The sequence below is a fragment of the Oncorhynchus keta genome, chromosome 21, assembly GCF_023373465.1.
Source record: "Oncorhynchus keta strain PuntledgeMale-10-30-2019 chromosome 21, Oket_V2, whole genome shotgun sequence".
Taxonomy (NCBI): Eukaryota; Metazoa; Chordata; class Actinopteri; order Salmoniformes; family Salmonidae; genus Oncorhynchus; species Oncorhynchus keta.
The window spans coordinates 16,377,877-16,399,992 of record NC_068441.1 but is presented as its reverse complement, the minus strand read 5'-3'; the positions used below and the strand labels follow the sequence as shown (position 1 = coordinate 16,399,992).

General features: G+C 43.3%; 1 protein-coding gene and 5 non-coding genes across 6 annotated transcripts; all 6 read left to right on the top strand.

The window, feature by feature from the left end:
- The first annotated feature begins 16,480 nt into the window (after positions 1–16,480).
- Positions 16,481–22,102, top strand: gnl3 (guanine nucleotide binding protein-like 3 (nucleolar)). The gene is made up of 15 exons (XM_035796750.2): positions 16,481–16,927; positions 17,141–17,199; positions 17,532–17,672; positions 17,795–17,911; positions 17,991–18,083; positions 18,252–18,387; positions 18,494–18,597; positions 18,784–18,934; positions 19,325–19,412; positions 19,693–19,870; positions 20,195–20,337; positions 20,533–20,669; positions 20,759–20,898; positions 21,139–21,214; positions 21,495–22,102. The coding sequence occupies exons 1-15, from the start codon at positions 16,915–16,917 to the stop codon at positions 21,596–21,598; spliced, it is 1,680 nt and encodes a 559-aa protein (XP_035652643.1). The 5' UTR covers positions 16,481–16,914; the 3' UTR covers positions 21,599–22,102.
- LOC118400648 (small nucleolar RNA SNORD19) lies at positions 19,033–19,107 on the top strand. Its single transcript, XR_004829063.1, has one exon. It is a non-coding gene; the product is annotated as a small nucleolar RNA SNORD19 (small nucleolar RNA).
- LOC118400653 (small nucleolar RNA SNORD69) lies at positions 19,486–19,561 on the top strand. The gene has a single exon (XR_004829067.1). It is a non-coding gene; the product is annotated as a small nucleolar RNA SNORD69 (small nucleolar RNA).
- LOC118400649 (small nucleolar RNA SNORD19) lies at positions 20,390–20,464 on the top strand. The gene has a single exon (XR_004829064.1). It is a non-coding gene; the product is annotated as a small nucleolar RNA SNORD19 (small nucleolar RNA).
- Positions 20,952–21,025, top strand: LOC118400651 (small nucleolar RNA SNORD19). Its single transcript, XR_004829066.1, has one exon. It is a non-coding gene; the product is annotated as a small nucleolar RNA SNORD19 (small nucleolar RNA).
- On the top strand, positions 21,283–21,358 carry LOC118400650 (small nucleolar RNA SNORD19). Its single transcript, XR_004829065.1, has one exon. It is a non-coding gene; the product is annotated as a small nucleolar RNA SNORD19 (small nucleolar RNA).
- Positions 22,103–22,116: the final 14 nt, after the last annotated feature.

Sequence of the window (22,116 nt, the reverse complement as noted above, 5' to 3'; positions counted from 1 at the left end):
ACACAGTATGTTTAATAAGCCCATCTATAATACATGGAGATGCACAAGGCAGACGAGCAGGTGTGAGAGAATCACTTTCCCCATAATGTGGCACTGTCGGTGCACACGTCTATTCCATCAACTCCGAGAGAGGAGAGCTAGCAAAGTGATGTCATCACTTTACTGGGTGACATTGATTGTTCTCCCTTTGGTGATCAGATACTGTTTAAGCATTCTGATTTTGAATCAATGAGAGTGGAAGATGAGAAAAATCTGTTTTTAATGGCTCACTACTAATTTGATCTGCCTTAATCAAATCGACCTTGAAATGCTAAATGGATACAATATCTGACCTCTATTTCCTTTGTTTTGTCTTTATTTAGTATGGTCAGGGCGTGAGTTGGAGTGGGCAGTCTATGTTTTTTCTATTTCTGTGGTTGGCCTGATATGGTTCTCAATCAGAGGCAGCTGTTTATCGTTGTCCCTGATTGAGAACCATATTTAGGTAGCCTGGGTTTCACTGTGTTTTCACCACACGGTACTGTTTCGGTTTGGTTTATTTCACGTTCTCATTTATCGGGGCGGCAGGGTAGGCTAGTGGTTAGAGCGTTGGACTAGTAACTGGAAGGTTGCAAGTTCAAATCCCTGAGCTGACAAGGTACAAATCGGTCGTTCTGCCCCTGAACAGGCAGTTAACCCACTGTTCCTAGGCCGTCATTGAAAATAAGAATTTGTTCTTAATTGACTTGTGTAGTTAAATAAAGTTAAAATAAATTGTTTTGTATTTCATAGTGTTCAGTGCTTTTCTTATTAAAATCGTCATGAACACTTACCACGCGGCATCTTGGTCCGATCCTTACTCCTCTTCAGACGAAGAGGAGGAAATCTGCCGCTACAATACAAGTGGAAAGGCCTATAGGCATTGAACAGCTACGTGAAAGAGATCCTGCTGTAATCGAATGCCCAGCCCTATGTAAACTTCTGGACAAAATTGTGTTTGACCAGATACAATGCTATTTCACAGTAAACAAATTGACAACAGACTTTCAACACACATAACGGGACAGACACTTCACAAGCACTTACATAAATGACTGAATGGCTGAGAGAAATTGATGATAAAATGATTGTGGGGCTGTCTTGTTAGACTTCAGTGCAGCGTTTGACATTATCAATCATAGTCTACTGCTGGAAAAATGTATGTGTTATGGCTTTACATTCCCTGCTATAATGTGGATAAAACGTTACTTGTCTAACAGAACACAGGTGTTCTTTAATGGAAGCCTCTCAAACATAATCCAGGTAGAAGCAGGAATTCCCCAGGGTAGCTGGTTAGACCCCTTGCTTTTTTCAATCTTTACTAACGACATGCCACTGGCTTTGAGTAAGACCAGTGTGTCTATTTATGCAGATGACTCAACACTATACACGTCAGCTTGTAATACGATGGGAGACAGAGTGCTGGTTTCAAGCGCAGGGTGCAGCAGGTGTTTCTTAGTAAAGGACCGCAGGAGGAGGCACGTAGCTGGGTCCAGGGGCAGGCAGAAGGTCATACACAGGGACTCCAAAAGGGTAACAGTACAGGCTGGGAAATGGATAATAACGTAGTCTGGGACATCGGGCAAGAGGTTGACAGGAAATCTGAGTACAGACAGGGAATAGCCAAAAAAGCGTTGTTATTGAGGATGGCCAAAAAACTACGATACACGGGAGGACTAATATGTAAATAAACAGAGCTCCGAATAGAAAGTGTATCAAAACAAACAATACCTCACAATGATGGGGTGAAAAGAACTGAACTAAATAGTGTGTGTAAATGACATACATGTGATCAGAATTCAGGTGATTGGGATCTGGAGAGTGTGGGCTGTTTGAGAGTGTGGGCTGGAAAGTGAGCTGCGTTCAGGGGATCGATGTGTTTGAGAGTGTGATTTGGAAGCAGATGTTACACAGCTATTACTGCAACTGAAATGACTGAAACACTGAAGAGCTGCAGTTAGTTTCGGAAAGGGTAGCAAGGAATAAGTTAGTCCTAAATATAAAAACCTTAATATATAAACCTTAACTACATCTCGTAATGAATAATGTGGAAATTGAGTAAGTTGAGGTGACTAAACTGCTTGAGTTACCCTGGATTGTAAACTGTTATGGTCAAAACACATTGATACAACAGTAGCTAACATGGTGAGAAGTCTGTCCATAATAAAGCGCTGCTCTTCTTAACAACACAATCAACAAGGCAGGTTCTACAGGTCCTGGTTTTGTCGCACCTGGACTACTGTTCATTCGTGTGGTCAGGTGCCACAAAGAGGGACTTGGGAAAATTACAGTTGGCTCAGAACAGGGCAGCAAAGCTGGCCCTTAAAAGTACACGGATAGCTAACCTTAATGACATGCATGTCAATCTCTCATGGCTCTAAGTGGAAGGAATTGACTTCCTCGTTACTTGTTTTTGTAAGAGGTGCTGACAGGCTGTAGGTTCCGAGCTGTCTGTTTTAAAATAATAGCACACAGCTCAGACACGCATGCATACCCACAAGACATTCCACCAGAGGTCTCTTCACAGTCCCCAAGCCCAGAGCAGACTATGGGAGGCGCACAGTACTACACAGAGCCATGACTACAGGTAACTGTTGCTTTTTAAATCTGATTCTACTGTTTGCAAGGAAAAATACACCTTGTAGAACAGCTGGGACTGTGAAATAACACAAACATAGGTACAGACACATTTTTATTTTAGTTTTTATTTTTACCTTTATTTAACTAGGCAAGTCAGTTAAGAACAAATTCTTATTTTCAATGACGGCCTAGGAACAGTAGGTTAACTGCCTGTTCAGGGGCAGAACGACAGATTTGTACCTTGTTAGCTGGGGGTTTGTACTTGCAACCTTCCGGTTACTAGTCCAACGCTCTAACCTCTAGGCTACGCTGCCGCCCCCACATGCATACCAACACGATACCATACCCGCTATACACACACGTACACATGATATTGCATTGTAGATATGTGGTAGCGGAGTATGGGCCTGAGGTCACACACTTAGTGTGTTGGGAATTCTGTAATTAATGTTTTTAAAATTGTATAACTGCCTTCATTTTTCTGGTCCCCAGGAAGACTAGCTGCGGCCTTGGCAGCAGCTAATGGGAATCCATAGTAAATACAAATACCAACTCACTGAATTACATTATTATATGAAGAATACCAGTATGTGGCATTCAAATGTGATTATATACACATTATAAACTGGCTTCAGAGTTCAGACAACTTCACATCCATGTTTGTGTAATGCAGTAACACACACGAGAGGTCACACAACGCAGTGTGTGTGGGCGTCAAATGTAAGCTACGTGTTCTTCTCTCATGCTCTGTGTAGCCCTGGTGGCCCAGGGGAGACGGATGCTGCAGGCTCATTGGCTGCTAATCCTGCCACTGTGAAAGAACAGCAAATCAAGAGGCCCTCCCCAAGGCCCAGGAAAATGGATATTGATCCCGAGCCATGACAAAATGGATTAAATTACAGAGTAGTGCTGGTAGTAGCAAGGATGGAGAGGAAGGGATGGAGAAGGAGGGAGGGAGGGGGAGAGAGATGGGGAGGAAGGGGGGTGTGGGGAGATTGGAGGGGTCTCTGCCAAGGCTTTGGCTGCCCATGTCTGGCAATGGTAGACAGCTCACTCCCTCTTCTCCCTGTAATCAATACTATAATCAATCGTTCCCTCCAACTTTCTCCTGCATGAAAAAAGTCCCTTGAACACGCTCAGTCTCTATAACATTTGATTGAGACTGAGTGTGAAAGTGTGATGAAGGTATCGATTACATATTGGAGGGAGAAGATACATCACAGACACATTAGGGGAGACTTGACTAACACTGTGCCAACGTTAGTGGGTAAAGCTGGGTGGGAGAAGTCATTAACTAGCCTACAGTCACTAGTCTTCTTGTATGAGCAGTCATCTGTGCATGTAGTACTCCAGGGTCTTCACCCCTTTGTCTCACACCCTTTTTGTTCATGGCTTGAAGAGAAGAGAAGGAGAAGGGTCTGAGTCTAGAGAGGATATCTAACAGAATACTTTCCCTGCATGTTCTAAGATTTAATATTCTGCATATTAATGTGTCCAATGCCATGACAGGAATATCAAAGAGTGGAGTGCTCAAGGGTAGCTCTGTCATACTTTTGGGCCCATAGCCTTATGGTTTGGCCCCTTAAATCTTTTATGGATGGTTTCCCAGGCACAACGATGGTCATATGACACAAAAATAGAGCTCTTTGGCCATGCACACCAACGGTGGGTTTGGCCTTCGAAAGAACAATGCTTACTGTATGCAGAAATTACCTCATCTCTACTGTAAAATATGATGTTGGATCTTTCATGTAATGGGGCAATTTTTCTTCCAATGGTCCTGGGGCCCTTGTCAGGTCAAAAGTATCATGAACTTTTACAAAGTACCAGGACATTTCAGCCAAAAACCTGGTTGCCTCTGCCAGAAGGCTGAAACTTGGCTGCAAGTAGATCTTCCAGCAAGACAATAACCCCAAGCACATATCAATATCCACAAAGAAATGGTTAATTGACCACAAAAAAATAAAGATTATGATTAAGATCCCTCCCAATGTGTTCTCCAAAACATTTTTGAAATATGCTCAGTGTCATTATTCTTGCAAATGGAGTGTGCTGGAGTATTGAAAACAGGGGAGGGGATCCAATAATTTTGAGAATTTTGTTTGTTACTTTTTACCCCCTTTTCTCCCCAATTGGTAGTTAGTCTTGTCCCATCGCTGCAACTCCTGTATGGACTCGGGAGAGGTGAAGGTCGAGAGCCATGCGTCCTCTGAAACATAACCCTGCTAAGCCGCAGTGCTTCTTGACACACTGCTTGCTTAACCCGGAAGCCAGCCGCACCAATTTGTCAGAGGAAACACTGTACAACTGGCAACCGAAGTCAGACTGCAAGTGCCCAGGCCGCCACAAGTATTTGCTAGAGTGCAATGGGATAAGGACATCCCAGCCGTCCAAATCCTCCCCTAACAGCGCAGCCTGGGACACTGCCCGGGATCGAACCCGGGTCTGTAGTGATGCTTCAAGCACTGTGATGCACAGCCTTAGACCGCTGCACCACTCGGGAGCCTTTTTGAGATTTTCTATGTATTACTTGTTAAACAAAATCTATTTCTCTAAGCAATTGTATGAGTATAAAATATACTTTTCCAACATTTTTCTTTTGCATACAATATAGCTCAGTATGTATTTATTTTATACAGGCTTTTTTTGCTCGTTTTTATCAAGGTATCCAATAATTCTGGATCCCCACTGTATGTAAATGTACATTAAAATGCTGTACATTTCAGTGAGTGAGGTTCAAATCCCTTTGAGGAAGAGAGTGCATCATGGGTCCTTAGATTGACAGTGAAGTACTCACTCCATGAGAACTATAAGGAAAAGTGACGTGGTTTTATTACTTCCGTTGATTCAAGAAAATAGTATACATTTTTAGGGCAATACTGCCATGCTAAATCCATCAAATATATATTTGCACACAATCGGTAGTCTAAGCTAATTTTGCCAGTTTTGTAGACAGATCAGTCATCCAAGAAATGTTAAGAAATGGAAGCTCATTTACTGGGTTTCTATACATTTTAAAAACTCTAAAATTATATTAGTAGAACAAGAAAAACAAGCTAAAATAACCCCAGCCATTATCACATTGGTTGCTGTATCTTAAATTCACCTCAGCCGATCTACAAATGCATAGCCTATTAGCTATACAGTTAGCCGCTACACACATTAATTCTACAGATTTTGCCATGACTTATGCCATGTTAATATGTTAACTGAGTGAGAGTGGCTAACAAAATCAATGGGGGCCCTCTAGAGGTTAGGGCCCCTGGGCACTTGCCCAGTTGATAATTTGGCCATGATTACTACAAGTTTAAAATAGGTGGCTAGACTAATTTCCTAATATATCAATAAATAAATAAATTGGGGACAAAATGGCGCAATAGAGAGAATACTGTGTTTCAGCGAGCTCTCATGGCATTCGTAAATGTATATATTTACATTAATCTCCTAGCTTGAAAAAGTGGTAGAATTGGCTAAATAAGTTATCCTACAATGAGTCTTGACGGCTATTTCTCAAAAATCTCAGACAACATGCCAACAGAACTACTAAGAACTCGAACCAAAACCACCATCCCTGTAGCTGTACAGGAGGAGCTAGCTAATCTTAGTGAAGCTAACACCATTGCGGATCTAGGCACAATGGACCTGGTGATTCAAAAGATGACTGATAACATTACTAAAGTGATCGATGTTAAGATAAGAACGGTCTTGGAAGCAATAGCAGGCCATTCAGCTGAACTACAGAGGGTTGTCAAACGTGTTGATGAGGCAGAAGGAAGAATTGCTACAGTGGACTACATCTATGGACACTAAGATAAAAGCACTTGAGAAACAGGTGCGCGAAATGGCGGAGCACATTGACGACTTGGATAATCGAGGACGCAGATTCAGTATTAGTGTTGTGGGACTCCCGGAAAATTCTGAAGGGACACGTTCAGTAAAAATGTTGAGGAATGGATCCCTGGCTACCTACAAATGGACACTAAGGCTGGTCGTGTGAAGCTGGACAGAGCCCATCGCTCTCAAGCACCGATACCCGGTTCCAACCAGCGCCCACGGCCAGTGGTTATAAAGTTCCACAACTTCACCGACAAGCAGCGCGTCATGGATGCGCCTAGAAACATCGGCTCTGATGGTAGTCAATGTAAAGGTCCAGGGGCGGCAGGGTAGCCTAGTGGTTAGAGTGTGTGACTAGTAACCGGAAGGTTGCGAGTTCAAACCCCCGAGCTGACAAGGTACAAATCTGTCGTTCTGCCCCTGAACAGGCAGTTAACTGTTATATATATATGTAAACATTCATATACATAGTTCATATATTATACAGTCATGGCCTCTAAACCTTCAAGCTGCATACTGGACCCTATTCCAAATAAACTACTGAAAGAGCTGCTTCCTGTGCTTGGCCCTCCTATGTTGAACATAATAAATGGCTCTTTATCCACCAGATGTGTACCAAACTCACTAAAAGTGGAATTAATATAGCCTCTCTTGAAAAAGCCAAACCTTGACCCCAAAAAATATTTTTTTAAACTTATCGGCCTATATTGAATCTCCCATTCCTCTCAAAGTGTTTAGAAAAAGCTGTTGTATGTATGCGAAACGCTTCAGTCTGGTTTTAGACACCATCATAGCACTGAGACTGCACTTGTGAAGGTGGTAATGACCTTTTAATGGCGTCAGACCAGTTCTGGCATGGTTTAGATCTTATCTGTCGGAAATAAATCAGTCTCTGTGGATGGTTTGTCCTCTGAAAAATCAACTGTAAATGTCGGTGTTCCTCAAAGCTCCGTTTTAGGACCACTATTGTTTCACTATATATTTTACCTCTTGGTGATGTCATTCGGAAACATAACGTTAATTTTCACTGCTACGTGGATGACACACAGCTGTACATTTCAATGAAACATGGTGAAGCCCCAAAATTGCCCTCCCTGGAAGCCTGTGTTTTAGGCATAAGGAAGTGGAGGCAGCAAATGTTCTACTTTTAAAATTGGACAAAACAGAGATGCTTGTTCTAAGTCCCAAGAAACAAAGAGATCTGCTGTTGAATCTGACAATGAATCTTGATGGTTGTACAGTTGTCTCAAATAAAACTGTGAAGGACCTTGGCGTTACTCTGGACCCTGATCTCTCTTTTGACGAACATATCAAGACTGTTTCAAGGACAGCTTTTTTCCATCTAAGTAACATTGCAAAAATTTGAAACTTTCTGTCCAAAAATTATGCAGAAAAATGTATCCATGCTTTTGTCACTTCTAGGTTAGACTACTGCAATGCTCTACTTTCCGGCTACCAGGATAAAGAACAAAATAAACTACAGTTAGTGCTAAACAAGGCTGCTAGAATCTTGACTAGAACCTAAATATTTGATCATATTACTCCAGTGCTAGCCTCTCTACACTAGCTTCCTGTTAAGCAAGGGCTGATTTCAAGGGTTTACTACACATAACATGGGCTTGCTCCTACCTATCTTTCCGATTTGGTCCTGCCGTACATACCTGCACGTATGCTACGGTCACATAACTCACACCTCCTTACTCTCCCTAGAATTTCTAAGCAAATAGCTGGAGACAGGCTTTCTCCTACAGAGATCCATATTTATGGAATGGTCTGTCTACCCATGTGAGAGACGCAGACTCAGTCTCAACCTTTAAGTCTTTATTGAAGATGCATCTCTTCAGAATGTCCTACGATTGAGTGTAGTCTGGCCCAGGAATGTGTAGGTGAACGTAAAGGCACAGGAGCAACGAACTGCACTTGCGGTCTCTGCCTGGCCGGTTCCCCTCTCTCCACTGGGATTCTCTGCCTCTATTCCTCTTACAGGGGCTGAGTCACTGGCTTACTGGTGCTCTTCCATGCCATCCCTAGGAGGGGAGAGTGGGTTGAGTCACTGACGTGATCTTCCTGTCCGGGTTGGCAACCCCCCTTGGGATGTGCCGTGGCGGAGATCTTTGTGGGCCTTGTTGGTATTTGAAGAAATCCCTCTAGTGGTGTGGGGTTATATCTTTACTTTGGTAAAGTGGGTGGGGTTATATCCTGCCTGTTTGGCCCTGTCCGGGGATATCAGGGCCAGACAGGGCCACAGTGTCTCCCGACCCCTCCTGTCTCAGCCTCCAGTATTTATGCTGCAGTAGTTTACGTGTCGGGGGCTAGGGTCAGTCAGTTATATCTGGAGTACTTCTCCTGTCTTATCCGGTGTCCTGTGTGAATTTAAGTATTCTCTCTCTAATTCTCTCTTTCTTTCTTTCGGAGGACCTGAGCCCTAGGACCACCTGGCCTGATAACTCCTTGCTGTCCCTAGTCCACCTGGCCGTGCTGCTGCTCCAGTTTTAACTGTTCTGCCTACGGCTATGGAAGCCTGACCTGTTAACCGGACGTGCTACCTGTCCCAGACCTGCTGTTTTCAACTCTCTAGCGACAGCAGGAGAGGAAGAGATACTCTGAATGATCAGCTATGAAAAGACAACTGACATTTACTCCTGAGGTGCTGACCTGTTGCTCCCTCGACAACCACTGTGTTATTATTTGACCCTGCTGGTAATCTATGAACATTTGAACATCTTGGCCGTGTTCTGTTATAATCTCCACCCGGCACAGCCAGAAGAGGACTGGCCACCCCTCATAGCCTGGCTCCTCTCTAGGTTTCTTCCTAGGTTCTGGCCTTTCTAGGGAGTTTTTCCTAGCCACCGTGTTTCTACACCTGCATTGCTTGCTGCTTGGGGTTTTAGGCTGGGATTCTGTACAGCACTTTGTGACATCAGCTGATGTAAGAAGGGCTTTATAAATACATTTGCTTGCAATTTGATTGATTTGTTGACTAGTGTAACCGTAAAAGCATTGGTTTCATGCATGTTAACATTAGAAGCCTCCTCTCTGAGTTTGTTTTATTCACTGCTTTAGCACACTCCACCAATCTGGCTTTCCTAGCCGTGTCTGAATCCTGGCTTAGGAAGGACAACAAAAATCCTGAAATTTCCAACCCTAACTATAACATTTTCTGACAAGATATAACTGCCAAAGGGGGTGCTGGTGCAATCTACTGCAGAGTGTGGCAAACCTCTTCAAGGTTAGGAGCGTTTGTCACAAACTAAGTGGTAAACTGTCATCAAATCACCCAAGAATGAGAGTTCTTTCGAACAGGACAGTACCTGTGTGTTTGTTTCTCCGTCCTGGTCCACCCAGGCCGTAGGCGAGGTCAAGGATAGCAGGGTTCGGTACACGAATCGGGTTCTCGGTAGGTCCAGGTCCAAACGCCAACAGGTAAGTCCAAACAATCCAGCTCATACACGGTAAATCCAGCCAATCTCTATAGTCTCTTTCTCTATTGTTCATAGCTCCTTCCACCACTCTCTCTCCCTCTTCCTGGTTTTTCTTGACCCTTTATCTGTGAGTCGGCTCCACCTTCTGAGGGTTCCCCTTGCTTCTGGGACTTGTAGTTTTGGCTGTCGGCCATTTTGTGATCTGTAGTTCTGACAGGGGTGGCCATTTTAGTGATCGGGCAGAGCCCGTTTATTAGCTCTGCTCTCACATATCTGCCACTTATCACTCGACCCCTTCTTTGCCACATATCTCTCCCCCTAGATCCGACCCCTAGGTCGGGCTACCGCAGCAAAATATGCATGCATGCGGGATAACCCATCCGCGTTTCCCATTTCCTTCCCTGCTCTGTGTTTCAAGTCAAAATGAAACGGTTGGAGACTCAAAAACCACCGCATCACCCGAGCGTTCTTCTCTTTAGCCCTATGCATCCAGGTGAGTGGGGCATGGTCACTGATGAGGGTGAAGTGGCGCCCCAGCAGGTAGTACTTCAGGCTTTCTAGAGCCCACTTTACTGCCAGCGCCTCTTTCTCAACGACTGAGTAGTTGGTTTCCCGTGGTTCCAGCTTCCTGCTTAAAAACAGGATGGGGTGTTCCACCCCTTCTACCTAACCAGTGGTATGTTAGTCCATGCCTGCATCCTCCACCACGTGTGGCAAACCTCTTCAAGGTTAGGAGCGTTTGTCACAAACTAAGTGGTAAACTGTCATCAAATCACCCAAGAATGAGAGTTCTTTCGAACAGGACAGTACCTGTGTGTTTGTTTCTCCGTCCTGGTCCACCCAGGCCGTAGGCGAGGTCAAGGATAGCAGGGTTCGGTACACGAATCGGGTTCTCGGTAGGTCCAGGTCCAAACGCCAACAGGTAAGTCCAAACAATCCAGCTCATACACGGTAAATCCAGCCAATCTCTATAGTCTCTTTCTCTATTGTTCATAGCTCCTTCCACCACTCTCTCTCCCTCTTCCTGGTTTTTCTTGACCCTTTATCTGTGAGTCGGCTCCACCTTCTGAGGGTTCCCCTTGCTTCTGGATACTTGTAGTTTTGGCGGTCGGCCATTTTGTGATCTGTAGTTCTGACAGGGGTGGCCATTTTAGTGATCGGGCAGAGCCCGTTTATTAGCTCTGCTCTCACATATCTGCCACTTATCACTCGACCCCCTTCTTTGCCACAAGAGATAGCCTACAGAGGTCTGTCATTGTGTCCGTTTGACCAAGAAACAAATTGTAGGCAAATGACATGACTGTTGACATCGTGTGGAAGCTGTAGGTATTGCAACCTCGGCCCCATTTAATGTGGTTCACATTCAACAATGGGTTCTAGTGGCGCATGGATATATTTTCGCATTTTCAGTGATCAGATTTTCCTGCACTTTTCGATGAAACGCACGTTCTGTTATAGTCACAGCCGTGATTTAACCAGTTTTATAAACGTCTGAGTGTTTTCTATCCACACATACTAATCATATGCATATACTATATTCCTGGCATGAGTAGCAGGGCACTGAAATGTTGCGCGATTTTTAACAGAATGTTCGAAAAAGTAGGGGGTAGGAGTAACACCCCGGCCGACCAACAATCTAAGCTTGATGCCCTCAATCTCACACAAATTATAAAATCCGTACAACCCAAAATCCGTAACCATGGGCACCCTCTTAGATATCATCCTGACCAACTTGCCCTCTAAATACACCTCTGCTGTCTTCAACCAGGATCTCTGCGATTACTGCCTCATTGCCTGCGTGCGTAAAGGGTCCGCGGGCAAACGACCACGACCCTCATCACTGTCAAACTCTCCCTAAATCACTTCAGCGATTTTTTTTACCCCCTTTTTCTCCCCAATTTCATGGTATTCAATTGTTAATAGTTACCGTCTTGTCTCATCGCTGCAACTCCCGTACGGACTCGGGAGAGGCGAAGGTCGAGAGCCATGCGTACTCCGAAACACAACCCAACCAAGCTGCACTGCTTTTTAACACAGCCAACCCGGAAGCCAGCCGCACCAATGTGTCAGAGGAAACACCATACACCTCGCAACCTGGTCAGCGTGCAATGCGCCCAGCCCGCTACAGGAGTCACTAGTGCGCGATGAGACAAGGATATCCCTGCCGGCCAAACATTCACTAACCCGGACGATGCTAGGCCAATTGTGCACCGCCCTATGGGCCTCCCGGTCGCGGCCGGCTGAATTAGCCCTTGGTTCACCCCAGACTTGACTTCCCTTGACCAGCACAAGAACATCCTGTGGCGTTCTGCATTAGCATTGAATAGCCCCCGCGATATGCAACTCTCCAGGGAAGTCTGGAACCAATATACTCAGTTCGGAAAGCTAAGGCTAGCTTTATCAAACAGAAATTTGCTTCCTGTAGCACTAATTCCAAAAAGGTTTGGGACACTGTAAAGTGAAGAATAAGAGCACCTCCTCCCAGCTGCCAACTGCACTGAGGATAGGAAACACTGTCATCACCGATAAATCTATGATAATACATAATTACAATAAGCATTTTTTCCACAGCTGGCCATGCTTTCCACCTGGCTACCCCTACCCCTACCACAGCCAACACCTCAGCACCCCCCCCCCCCTTGCTTCTCCTTCACCCAAATCCGAACAGCTGATGTTCTGAAAGAGCTGCAAAATCTGGATCCCTACAAATCTGCCTGGGGTAGACAATCTGGACCTTCTATTAATAAAATTATCCTCCGAAATTGTTGCAAACCCTATTACTAGCCTGTTCAAACTCTCTTTCGTATCATCTGAGATCCCCAAAGATTGGGAAGCTGCTACGGTCAAATGGGGAGACACCTTAGACCCAAACTGATATAGACCTATTTCCATCCTGCCCTGCCTTTCTAAAATCTTTGAAAGCCAAGATAATAAACAGATCACCGACCATTTCGAATCCCACCGTACCTTCTCCACTATGCAATATGGTTTCCGAGCTGGTCATGGGTGCACCTCAGCCACACTCAAGTTCCTAAACGATATCATAACCGCCATTGATAAAGGACAGTACTGTGCAGCCGTCTTCATCGACCTGGCTAAGGCTTTCGACCGCATTCTTATCGGCAGACTCAATAGCCTTGGCTTCTCAAATGACTGCCTCGCCTGGTTCACCAACTACTTCTCAGATTTCTCAGATAGAGTTCAGTGTGTCAAATCGGAGGGCATGTTGTCCGGACCTCTGGCAGTCTCTATGGGGTGTCACAGGGCTCAATTATTTTATCTGTATATATCAATGATGATATCAATGATGTCGCTCTTGCTGCTGGTGATTCTCTGATCCACCTCTACGCAGACGACACCATTCTGTATACATCTGGCTCCTCTTTGGACACTGTGCTAACAACGTGCTTCAACACCATACAAACACTCCAACTGCTCTTAAATGCTAGTACAACTAAGTGCATGCTCTTCAACCGATTGCTGCCGCACACTCCCGCCCAACAAGCATCACTACTCTGGACGGTCCTGACTTAGAATATGTGGACAACTACAAATACCTAGGTGTCTGGCTAGACTGCTGAACTCTCCTTCCAGACTCACATTAAGCATCTCCAATCCAAAATTAAATCTAGAATCTGCTTCCTATTTCGCAACAAAGCCTCCTTCACTCATGTCGCCAAACATACCCTCGTACAACTGACTATCCTACCGGTCCTTGACTTTCGCGATGTCATTTACAAAATAGCCCCCAACATTCTACTTAGCAAACTGGATGTAGTCTATCACAGTGCCATCCATTTTGTCACCAAAGCCCCATATACTACCCAGCACTGTAACCTCTATGCTCTCGTCCTCTATGGCTGGCCCTCACTACATATCAGTCGCCAAACCAACTGGCTCCAGGACATCTATAAGTCTATGCTAGGTAAAGCCCCGCCTTATCTCAGCTCACTGGTCACCATAGCAACACCCACACGTAGCATGCGCTCCAGCAGGTATATTGCACTGGTCATCCCCAAACCCAACACTTCCTTTGGCCGCCTTTCCTTCCAGTTCTCTGCTTCCAATGACTTGAACGAATTGCAAAAATATCTGGAAGCAGGAGTCTTATATCTCCTTCTCTAACTTAAAACATCAGTTGTCGGAGCAGTTTACCAATCACTGTACCTGTACACAGCCAATCTGTAAACAGCACACCCGACTACCTCATCCCCATATTATTACTTACCCTCTTGCTCTTTTTCACCCCAGTATCTCTACTTATACATCATCATCTGCACATATATCACTCCAGTATTAATGCTAAATTGTAATTATTTCCGCCTCTATGGCCTATTTATTGCCTACCTCCCTACATTTGCACACACTGTACATAGATCTTTCAATTTGTATTTTATTTTGTGTTATGGACTGTTTGTTTGTGTAACTCTGTATTGTTTTTGTTGCTTTATCTTGCTTGGCCAGGTCACAGTTGTAAATGAGAACTTGTTCTCAACTGGCCTACCTGGTTAAATAAATGTGAAATAAATAAATAAAATAAATAAATACTAGTATAAGGTGGAGCACATTGAGAAGCTTAAGTAAATGAATGTAAAGATCATAATATTCTACAGACCGTACTGATCTAGCACGATAGTCTAAATACACAGAAGCACTTTCTACTCCACCCACTCCATTCAATGCAATACACTATAGGCCTATAAATTACATACTGGTTTATAGAGAACAAACTATTATAGGTGCCGAAGTAAAAGTGGGGTTGGGATTACTCAGTAGGGTGTGCAGAATCTATATAAGGTGTTATTTCATGGAGGACTGAGATATAAATACCCAGCAACACATAATATTGGTCCCAATGCAATACACTGTAGACGTATACATTTCATATTGGCTTATATAGAAAAAAGTATTCCATGTGCCGATGTAAAAGTTGGACAATTGACACACCGGTGTGTCAATCTAAGTAACATAACACAAAAATTCCCATAAAAGTCTGTCAATTTAAACTCGATATATCAGGTCGCATCCAGCTATGGTGGTCTACCGCATCTGCGGTGGAAGGCGGCTGAGCTACAGCGGTGTTTGTCACACCATAAGACATCCCGAAAATCGGTCTTCTCACAAAAACGTCTATTTTGTCACACCATAAGACATCCCGAAAATCGGTCTTCTCACAAAAACGTCTATTTGCTCTACGACCCCCACAAGTGTCACTGGACTCATCTGAAACAATAACGCTGAAGTGCCAATTTCTGTTAATAGCGTCGGAACCATTTGGGATTTTCCACTGTGGAAATGGGAGATAATCTCAGTTTTGCTCTACAACACCAAAAAGTGTCACGGGACTCGTCTGAAGGTAACTCTCGACTGAAGGTTAAACTCTCCTCAATCAACAGGTTTTGTACCCAGTGATACCAATTTAGCAATTTTGTTACTAGATTTAGCAACTTTTCAGACTACCCTTGTCAACTTTTTTTTCAAACAGCACCTAGCAACAAATGTATAGCTACTTTTAAAAATGTATTTGGAACTTTTAGCAACTTTTGAAAGGTGACTCAAACGCTAAAATGCACGCATTTTCCCTCAAAATGACACAAAAACATATTTTTTTCTGTCAGTCACAACACACCCGCCTGGCTGCAAAAGTGCATTGCGAGTGACGTCAGCAGCAGGCGCTCAACTCGTGCACAGGCAGTAGCAATTTCAGCAAATTGCAAATCATTGTTGGCTGACTGCAGCAGCAGTAGCACGGGTTCGACGAGCGAAACCCAATGAATATAGTTGGTAACGAATGTTTGATCTTGAACAGAACTTACCACATCAAATCAACAAGTTTCAATCAAAATTGTAGAGACAGAAGTACAGAACAGAGTGGGAGTCTGTACCTGAACAAATGTCAAATCGTATTTTTTGCAGAGATGGCCAGTCAATTTGAGTAACGTTATTGTGTATTCTACGTAATGACGCAGTTTTACGTTTTCACGCAATGACATCACAACGTAATTTAGCAACTTTTAGCAACATATCAACCTGCCACTAGCCATTTACCCTGAAAATTAGCTGGCAACACTGCTTGTACCTGAGCCTCATTTACATTCTATAATAATAATATATGCCATTTAGCAGACGCTTTTATCCAAAGCGACTTACAGTCATGTGTGCATACATTCTACGTATGGGTGGTCCCGGGAATCGAACCCACTACCCTGGCGTTACAAGCGCCATGCTCTACCAACTGAGCTACAGAAGGACATTCTCTGTTTGTACCCTTTTGTTTAATTTCATTTCAATGTATACATGTGTCACAGTCCCTTTTAAGACATAATCGATTTGAAAGGTGACTCTCTACATGATTCTGAGTTGCATAGAATGGTAGTGGAGTCTACATCCTTTTTACAACACAATCAAGGTGATACCAAATTGCACATTCTAGCATTGCACGTTTACTGTTATGAGTAGGACGTGTTGGGTATAAAGACCTCAGTCCCTCATGAAATAACACCATACAAAGAGATTCTACAGACCCTACCCACCGGGCACAGATATCAATTCAATGTCTCTTTCACATTGGTTCAATGTAATTTCATTGAAAGGACGTGGAAACAACTTTGATTCAGCCAGTGTGTACCCAGTGGGATAGTTTTTTATTTTATTTTACTAGGCAAGTCGGTTAAGAACAAGTTCTTATTTTCAATGACGGCCTAGGAACAGTGGGTTAACTGCCTGTTCAGGGGCAGAACGACAGATTTTGTACCTTGTCAGCTCGGGGATTTGAACTTGTAACCTTTCGGTTACTTGTCCAATGCTCTAACCACGAGGCTACCCTGCCGCCCCATTAGTGAATAATACCAACCCCACTTTTATTTTGGCACCAAGAATAGTTTATAAGCCTATATGTAATTGATATGCCTATAGTGTTTTACGTGGGGTACTTTTATTTAGGAAATGCCGTGACCCGGAACTACTTTTTTTTGTGCTGCTGACGAGACTCAGACAGCTAGCTCCTGGTTCCACGTGCAGCAGAATTTTGTAATCGCATTGTCAGACCTATAGCACTGCAATGAAGCGTCCAGGTAAGTGTAGCTAAAGTCTTTACATTTGGCTTGAGCATTTGTTTTTTCTGTATTAATTACAATTAATGTAGTATTTGTTGTGGTTCAGTTGAATACATTTTCATTGCCAGTTAGACTGCCAATGCTGGCTATACAGTCATAACGTTAGCTCTCTAGCTAGCATTAGGTTGTTAGGAAGCCAACCCTGGCTAGAATTTCGTTAATGTTTTTCAGGGTTAAAGAAAGCAAGTAAACGCGTGTCTTGCTCCAAACGTTACAAAATACAGAAAAAGGTAAACATTGTGAATTGCACTCATTTCTGTCACCACTCTTTCCTAGTTGATGTCATACATTGCTAACGTAAAAAAAAAAATAGTTAACGATAGGTAGCCAACGTTAACTCTGTTGGAGATAGTGTCAAAATCAGATTGCATTGGTCGCATACAAATATTTAGCAGATGTTATTGCGGGTGTAGCAAAAGCTTGTAAGTTGCTTAGGACATACATGGCAGCTTTGCCTCTATGTCGGCGCCATCTTGTCGTATGAGAGATGTGCGTATATAATGTATATATGAAAGCGATTTTTGTCTTGCCATGATTTCTAATCTAATTTGTTTGTTTTTAGGTCCGAGAACACAACAAAAAACTAAGAAAAGATGCAAAAAAGAAAGGAGTTGGCAAAAAAGTGAAAAAGGATATTGGAGTTCCCAACAAAGCACCATTCAAAGAGGATATTCTGAGGGAAGCAGAACAGAGGAGGTCAAAGGTGAGGCCATTAACTGTTTTTGGGATAACATCCAGGTACATGTGTGGGCTCATCAATTTCATATTTTAGGGGGCAAAATAATTAGGTCTGATTCATTTGTTTTTACCTTCTCTCCAACCCAGCTTGAAGAAGAAAAGGAGAAAAAGAAGCTTGCCAAGCAACAAGAACGGGCTCAGAAGAGGAAGAAGGAAAACTCTGCCAGCAGGGATGCAGACCCTAAAGCAAAGAAAGCTAGAAAGGTAAAGAAAATGGGTGTGTCAAAGATCATGCCCTCCGTGTCACTTGACACTATTTTAACTCCACTTTTTAACTCCACAGGAGTTACCGTCACAGGAGGTCCTTGTGAAACAGATGGTGAAACAAAGTGACCCAAGGAATTCGAAGAAGCACCTTTGTTCAGAATTAAACAAGGTGAGATTATTACATCCACATGTCTGTTGGCATTAAGTCCCAGTTATGAAAAGGATAGCCCTTGTCTGGCTGAGTTGCTCTGCAAGACAGAAGGTATTATGAAAACATGCCCTACCTGAGTGTCCCAGTGAATCAATATTCATTAGGCTACTCTCATATTCACTCCAGGTGATCGATGCCTCTGACATCATTGTTGAAATCCTAGATGCAAGAGATCCTCTTGGCTGCAGATGCCCACAGCTAGAGGAAGCTGTGCTGAAGGGGGAAGGAAACAAGAAACTACTATTCCTGTTGAACAAAATAGGTAATAACCTTATGGGAGAACATTCTTTCATGTCTATTATATTTTAAGTTTAACTTTAAAATGTAGTTAAACTTTAATACCGTAAATTACATTTTCCATCCTTCAGATCTTGTCCCTAAAGAGAATGTGGAGAAGTGGCTACAGTGTCTTCAGCTTGAGTTCCCTGCTGTGGCGTTCAAGGCATCCACACAACAACAGGACAAAACAGTGGTATGTAAATGCAGTACCAAATATTTGAATGGGATTAATTTCACTGACTACTTGGGGGGGTTCCATATTGATGACCAGCTTCAGTCACCTGCGCAGAATGTAGAATGTGGGTAATTACTGTGTAGACTATTAGAATATTGATAATTAATGCATTTACATGTTTATTGTTATATTTTTTTTAAACAGCAAGAGAAGAAGGCCAGGTTTGCAACTCTTAACGGAGTAGTAGACCAGACCAAAGGAGTGGCCTGTTATGGCAGCAGCATTCTTCTCCAGCTCCTGGGGGACTATGCAAATGCAACAGGGAGAGGGGGCTCACTAAAAGTGGGCTTAGTCGGTAAGTAAATTACTCCCTTAACCATTACTCAAACATGAACAGCATCTTTTCCCTTGATTAGTATGGCTCTCAAGTGGTGTTATTAAAGGGTTGTGGATGAGAAATGATGAGGATTTATGTGAACTACTGATGTCTGTGAAGACTAATAATCCAACTCTGATCTCATACATAGCTATCACAGTGCCCTGTTGGGTACCCTATGTCTGATCTCTTGTGTTCTTTCAGTTTATTTGATCAATTATATCATGACTGCAAGCGCAAATTAGCACGTTATGTCTGCTATATCAGGACCCCTTGACAATATGATTCATCTTTAATGGTTTATCCTGCACAGTATAAATACCCGTTGTCTATGACTTCCACCTCTGATGCCCTCCTCTGTCCCCTCAGGGTTCCCAAATGTGGGTAAGAGCAGTCTGATCAACAGCCTGAAGGGGATGAGGGCCTGTAATGCAGGAGTCCAGAGAGGGATCACCAGGTGTGTGAAGCAGAACCATTTTAATAATTCATGATAGTAATGGGGTCTGTTTTATTCGCAGATGGTGAGGAGTTGTATGAAGCGTGATGAAGTTGAAGATCTGACAAAACCGTGGAGTCTATATTCAATACAACACTGAGCTTCATATACTTCATCCGGGTCTTGCCAATTAGGGCAAAACAGTCAAACACTTGGCTATATCTGTTTTCTTCTATTTGCTCAATTCATGACTGTCATTTGAAGCTTCCCACCTAACACACCTGATGTCTGACCCTTGCAGGTGCTTCCAAGACGTCCACATATCTAAGAATGTCAAAATGATTGACAGCCCAGGGATAGTGGCAGCCCAGTCTAACCCAAAAGCTGCCATGGCGCTGAGGAGTCTCCAGGTGGAGGATAAGCAGGAGACTGTTCTAGAGGCCGTCAGGACCCTGCTCAAACAGTGCAACAAGCAACAGGTGAGACAGCGGAGATCCCTGCTACTCACTTGGGCTCCCGAGTGGCGCAGCATCTCAGTGCTAGAGGTGTCACTACTGACCCTGGTTCAATCCCAGGCTGTATCCCAACCGGCTGTGATATGGGAGTCCCATAGGGCGGTGCACAATTGTCCCAGCATCGTTAGGGTTTGGCCTGGGGTAGACCATCATTGAAAATAAGAATTTGTTCTTAGCGGACTTGCCTAGTTAAATAAAACTGGTGTAAGGACATTTTACTGCCAAGTTTAAGATCAAGGCCTAGCTCTTCTGAGCATACTGATAGGTAATCATGGACTTGTCTTTCAGGTAATGCTTCAGTACAATGTTCCAGACTTTAGAAACTCCCTGGAGTTTTTATCCTTTTTTGCCAAGAAGCGTGGATTTTTACAGAAGGGTGGAGTCCCCAACACAGAACTGGCTGCCTCTACCTTCCTCGATGATTGGACAGGGTTAGTGTTGTCATCGTAACTATTTCTTACACATTTATATTCAGGCTAGCATGGGAAATGAGGATAATTAACGCAATTCTTGAATTTAAGTGAAGACTTCTAATCCAACTCTGATCCCACTGTTGAGCCAGGCGGTGTACCTTGCCTGGAAACTAGAATATTTATTTTATATACCAATAAATTATATATTTTCAGTGCAAAGCTGAGTTACCACTGCAAAGCCCCTGAGAAGCCACGCCTTCCCTCATACCTCTCTGAAGACATTGTAAGAGAGATGCAGAAGGGGTGGGACTTGGACAAGTTGCGGAAAGGCAACGAGGAGACTCTAAGAAGTAAGTATTTTCTCTAATAGAATTAACAAAGTAGTTTCATTTTACAGAAATTAGTGTGTTGTGTGATGACTGACCCACTCTCCTCCCAGGTGTAAAGTTCCCAAACCAGGCCAGCAGCATTGTCCTCCTGTCTAAAGGCCCTACCGCCGGAGTGCTGAGTGACGCTGTTGAGGACAAACCTCCAGAGCCCACTGAGGAAGATATGGAGGGTAGCTGTGAAAATAAAGAGGTAGCTGAACATTTTTAACCTGATAAATCAGATAAAAGTAGTCTGTGCTATCATGGAAATGAGGACAAAAACGCAAGTCTGATTTTAAAGTGAAGACTTCTAATCCAACTCTGATCCCCTGCTGAGCGAGTACCTCGCCTGTAATCAATAATCAAATGCATTTTTTGGTAAACACCTAAACCAAATATCTTTTCAGGGCAAAGATGAGTTACTACTGCAATATCTTCCTCTTAATTTCAGGCTGGTGGGGTTAAAGAGGTGTCTGAGGAAGTGACTGCGGAAACAGATGAACCACAAATAAAGACACCAGTCACAAGTAAATCAATAAAAAAGAGAACCAGCTTCATTCCTGTTCCATGCCTAGTTAATGTAGAGTTAGTCTGTGTGGAAATGAGGACAATAACGCAAGTCTGAATTTCAAGTGAAGACTTCTAATCCAACTCTGATCCACTGCTGAGACAGACGGAGTACCTTGCCTGGAATCTATTATGAAATTAGATTTTATTTTTTTTGTATTTCAGGGCAACGCTTAATTCCTGTCACATTCCCAAACAAGTGTTGTCAATGTCACTGAAGAAATTATTTATCTTTTGCAGACAAACAAGCCAAGGTGAGGTTACAGATTCCTGTCCCAGTCAACATTGACCTCTCCTCAGTCCACACAGATGACACCTATGACTTCAACACAGATTTTAAATGAACATCTGTCCTTTTTGTTTCTCAAGTCTTTTGTCACGTCTAAACTGTACTGGCACCATCTGTTCTGTAGACCTGTGTGATGGAAAATCTTATTTTAGTGGCTTAAATAATCCTTGGTTCTTGGTAAAGATATGAGGGGGAGGTGACATTACACTCTCCTACGGACCATCTGGCAGAACACCCAGAATATGTTCATTGGGTTGGTTCCGGCAACGTGTCGGTAACCAGTATGAGCTCTTAACAGGACTGCCCTGAGTTCCTGACAGACGTGTACGATGATGCATCAAGTATGCTAGAACCTCTCCACTTTATTAATAACAGTGAAGATTGACTTATTTGTCCCTGTGTAGAATTTCCATGACAGGCTATTAGAATCAAGTGACTGTTTAAGGCCTCTGTGCATGTAACCTGTATAATGAGTTGGTAAATGTTTTGCCTTTTGAGTACAGGACCATGTGAATTTTGTATATAGCCTCAAAACAAATAAATTGATCCATAATTTCAAGTGCTTTCATTCCA

What these genes read in the sequence shown, in the direction of transcription:
- gnl3 (XM_035796750.2), top strand. An exon ending in GTCCAGAGAGGGATCACCAG is followed by an intron (nt 19,413 to 19,692) that starts GTGTGTGAAGCA and finishes TGACCCTTGCAG; the next exon opens with GTGCTTCCAAGACGTCCACA. An exon ending in AATAAAGACACCAGTCACAA is followed by an intron (nt 21,215 to 21,494) that starts GTAAATCAATAA and finishes TATCTTTTGCAG; the next exon opens with ACAAACAAGCCAAGGTGAGG.